Source organism: Nothoprocta perdicaria, unplaced genomic scaffold (genome assembly GCF_003342845.1).
Source record: "Nothoprocta perdicaria isolate Ctin4 unplaced genomic scaffold, notPer1 scaffold_5, whole genome shotgun sequence".
Taxonomy (NCBI): Eukaryota; Metazoa; Chordata; class Aves; order Tinamiformes; family Tinamidae; genus Nothoprocta; species Nothoprocta perdicaria.
Window position 1 is genome coordinate 4,981,347 of NW_020455754.1, and position 3,952 is coordinate 4,985,298.

A 3,952-nucleotide genomic window follows, 5' to 3' on the forward strand; every position below is an offset into this window, starting at 1 on the left:
CCCCGTCCCCGCGGTGGAGCGGCCAGGCCCGTGCAGGACCCCCCCCACTGCAGGGATCTTCCTCGCGCGCCCCCTCCTCCCAGCAGCAGCCTCCYCCAGGACCAGCCCCCCCGGACTAGCCCCTCTTAGCCCTACGCTGGGGGGAAGGCTCCAGGAGTTGCCTCCCCTTSCCGGGCAGGATCCTGAGCAAATGCCACCCCCCCACCACCAGGATCCCCCCCTCCACGGAGCTGGGGGCCCCTAGGGCTTCCCCTGCCCCAGCCGGGCCAACGAGCCCCCAAGCTGCAGGGCTAGAGCTGCTGCTGCCCGCAGCCCTGAGCCGCCTCTGCCCCTGCTGCAGGCTGAGCCCCGTCGCCCTCACCCCACACAGACACGCGGCACCCAGGCAGTATCAGTCCTTTAATGGCCCAGTTGCAGCCCCAGCCACCTGCTTACATTCAGTCACAGCCCCTGCCCCCAGCCCCCCCAGGCAGCACAGGGGGGCCAGGCCCACCGGAGACCCCTGGAGAGGGGGCAGGAGCACCGCGGGCAGCGGCTCCAGGTCCCCCACGCTGCAGCCTGGGGACAAGGGCCACTTCCACAGGAGATACACGCCCCACCGGAGCCACCTGCCTCGGTTCAGCCCCTTGAATGCTGAGCATCCAGCAGGAGTTACAGCAGAACGGGCAGGTAAGAAAATACTTCTGATATTTATCAGAAACAGCTTTTAGAAACCAGTTTTTACAGCTCCCCCTAGGAAAAAAAAAATTAGTTTGGGCATAGACCCCAGCCCAGTTCTTCCRCTAGTAGAAACGCTTGTTCCGCTCCTGGCGTTTCTGGAAGACCACAGCTCCCACCACGGCGCACACGATGATGCCCAGCAGYGCGCAGAGCAGCAGCAGGAACACCTTCCAGCCCGTCAGCGGCCCGCTCCGGAAATTGCCCGTCGGGTCATCCACGTTGTCTGCAGGAACAAGAGAAGTCTGAGCTGCCAAGCCTCGAGGTGTGCAGGGAGGCCCGGCTCTAGTGCTGCTCCCAGGCAAGCTGCTGCTCAACCAAAGAGAGCACCGTGCCCAAAGGATGCAGGTTCTGCACAAGACATTTTCTTCCACTGCACTGGCAGCAACCTCTAGTTGCCAACATGTGATGCTGGTGTCCACATGCACAACGAGCAACCACTATATTGCAACCAAACTTCCAACAGGCCTTAGAGGAAAACAGAAACAACACCCTGAATTCCACATCAGGTTTCTGAAGCTCAGAGACTCACCTTTGGGGGACTTAAAGAGGCTGACACTAGGCTCAACCTTGGTCCAGTCAATGTTTTCATCCTCTGGAGAGTGATCCACCATAAGCTGGAATAGCTTCATCGAGATAACGTCATGATTGTCTAGGAAACAACCATCAGCACTAGAGACAGCAGAGGCTTTGGGAGATGCCCTGAGAGGGGCCTCTGGATCTGTGCTCTGCCAGGTCCAGATCTCCTTTCCCTCAAGCCACCCTCACACCCCAGGTATCAGACTGCAGTTTGAGATGTTCCTCCATTTTCAGTTTCCTCCATTCCCAGACTGCTAATCCTAAAGCAAATAGGATTTGAAGAGCCTAGTGGAAAATTCAGGGAAAATAGGCAAGCTACTGCATCCAGTACATTGTATTTCAAGCACTGGATGGCAAGTAGTCTGGAGGGTAGGTAGTCCCTGTGAGCAAAGCCCACTCACCAGACAAGTCTCCAGTGCCAGCAGAGGCCCCAAAGTAGTAGCCAGTAGGCAGTCGGACCCCTGCAATGTCAATACAGTTCTTCCATTCATTCTTGTCTTCTACATCTGTCATCACCTGTAGGACAGAACAGGAGCATCGTGTCAAAGAAAGCTGCCCACCATCCTGCCCAGCCTGCAGCTCTCCTGGTGCAGGAGGAGGGGAGGAGCAAGCCTGGCCAGCTGCTTCCAGGTCACCTGTGGACACAGCAACACCACCCTCAGGACCACCCCAAGAGGCCCAAGGTGCCAGCAGAAGGCGCAGGGCTCTCCCGCATCTCACCGTGAGCCGGCCTCGGGAGTAGCGGATGGCCAGGAAGGTGTCGTGGTTCTGGTTCCGCAGGTCGGCCGTGCACCCTGCCAGCTCCGTCCAGCGCCCGTCCTTGCTGTGATCGTAAGTCAGGGAGCCGTTGTTGACCATGGCGGAGATGTACGGGAAGACGCGCTGCGGGTGAGCAAACAGCGCGGGAGACTGAGCTGCAGCCCTGCGGCGGCTGCCACCCCCTGCYCGGCCAGAAGCTCGAGCAGGGCACCCCGCAGCAACAGGGCCACGGCTCTGCCTGTGCAGCCGGGCAGAACAATCAACCAAGGCTCCTTTCCCACACGAAACGGCTTCAAAACCAACCGAGAGCTCCAGCTGCCTGCAGCACAGCTAGGCAGCAGAAATAACCCCCAYGGGGGAACGAAACTCTGCTGACTTCTGCCTGCATGACTCAAGGCCAGTTCTCCCTAAGCAGCCTGTGGCTTTCTGTGCTCAACCAAAGCAAACTCAGAAACAAACAAACCTTAATTTTCATTTATGAGACTCCAATCAACTGTCATCCTCTCCTAGAGCTCATCCTCTAGTCAAAAAACCTCTGTGCTTTGGGCCCCCTTCAGAGAGCACAGAGCTGCTGTTACAACAGCCATCTGTGATCTTCCATATCAAGCAGCCTTACAGGCCAGGACATTCCACAGTGCTGGATAAGCTTCCAGGTGGATTTCCCTAGCCTGACTTGGTAGGTGGTGCCCAGTTGGCACTGGCTCTGCACGGCTCTATTAACCAGCAGGAACAGGGTCTTGAAAACGTATCTAAATAGCGAGCGACACCACAAGATAGAACAAGCCCCTTKCCTCCGTTAACACACGCTTGTCCTCTTTCCTTTACCAGCTCCCGTAACAGGCAGAGAAGCCTCACATAGGGAGAAAGGGCTCCTTGGTCCAGGCATTCAGAACAGAGTGCAAAGCCAGGAGGAAGCAGCCTCCACAGCGCGGAACAGCCTCCCTGCACTACTCACCTCTGTTGCTTCATCATTGGGGTAGGTATCCAGGAAAATAGCCAATCCATGAAAGTTATCCTTGCTGCCAAAGACAGGGCCTGGAAYGGAGCAGGTTTCAGGAAATACGAACTTGTCAGAGAAGAAAAATCGTACGCATTCCTGCCCCCTCTTAGAGAGCCCCAAACGAAGCAAGCAGAAGAGTAACCACCTCTCACTCGTGTATTGAAGCACCTTGTGGTGGGTCTGGCAGCACAGCGGGATCTCTTCCCGCACCCACCCCCAGCGCAGCTGCACGAGCACCGGGCACAAGACCCGCAAGCAGGTGGCCCGGAGCCACCCTCCCCATGGGGCCCACCACGGGACAGGGCAAACAGCAGCCCCCAGCACCACCGCTGTTAAAAACACCTGCGCAGATCCCTGCAAATCAACGAGTTCAGCTGCTCCCAGGGCAGCAGGCACAAGGCGCTCAAGAGAAAACACAGAGAGGGGAAAGCTCTAGATAGAAACGCTCCGGGACGGCGGCGGCTCCCGGAGCTGCTCCGGACGGCGTCGCACCTGGCGTGAGCCGCTCCTGCGTGTACCACAGCGCCAGCCCGTCGCCGTGCAGGTTCTTCTTGCCGGCGCCGTGGATCTTGAAGTGCACGTGGAGCTCCCAGTCCTTGAGGAAGCAGGGCTGGAGAGAGGGGGACAGGGCGGCGTCAGGGCCGAGCCCCCCCGGTTCACCCGGCTCGGCGGCGCGGCCGCCCGCCGCTCTCACCACGCGGTTCCAGATGGAGCCCTCCCTGCTGCGCTCGTCGGGCGTGAGGCGCACGTACTGGCTGGTGACCATGGTGCTGCCCTGGAAGTCCCACAGCGGCATGGCGGCCGAGCCGGCGCCTGCGCGGGCACGGAGAGCGCGGCTCAGCGCGCGCCGCCCGCCGCGCCCTCGTTGCCCCACGTGCGCCGCACCGCGTGCCGCGC

General features: G+C 59.6%; 1 protein-coding gene across 1 annotated transcript; it reads right to left on the reverse strand.

Annotated features, from left to right (window-relative positions):
• Positions 1-384: 384 nt before the first annotated feature.
• LMAN2 (lectin, mannose binding 2) lies at positions 385-3,878 on the reverse strand. Its single transcript, XM_026047631.1, has 7 exons — positions 3,750-3,878; positions 3,548-3,665; positions 3,011-3,090; positions 2,017-2,178; positions 1,698-1,812; positions 1,250-1,369; positions 385-943 (listed from the first exon to the last, which is right to left on the reverse strand). Exons 1-7 carry the CDS (start codon positions 3,849-3,851, stop codon positions 783-785), a joined length of 858 nt encoding a protein of 285 aa, XP_025903416.1. The 5' UTR covers positions 3,852-3,878; the 3' UTR covers positions 385-782.
• Positions 3,879-3,952: the final 74 nt, after the last annotated feature.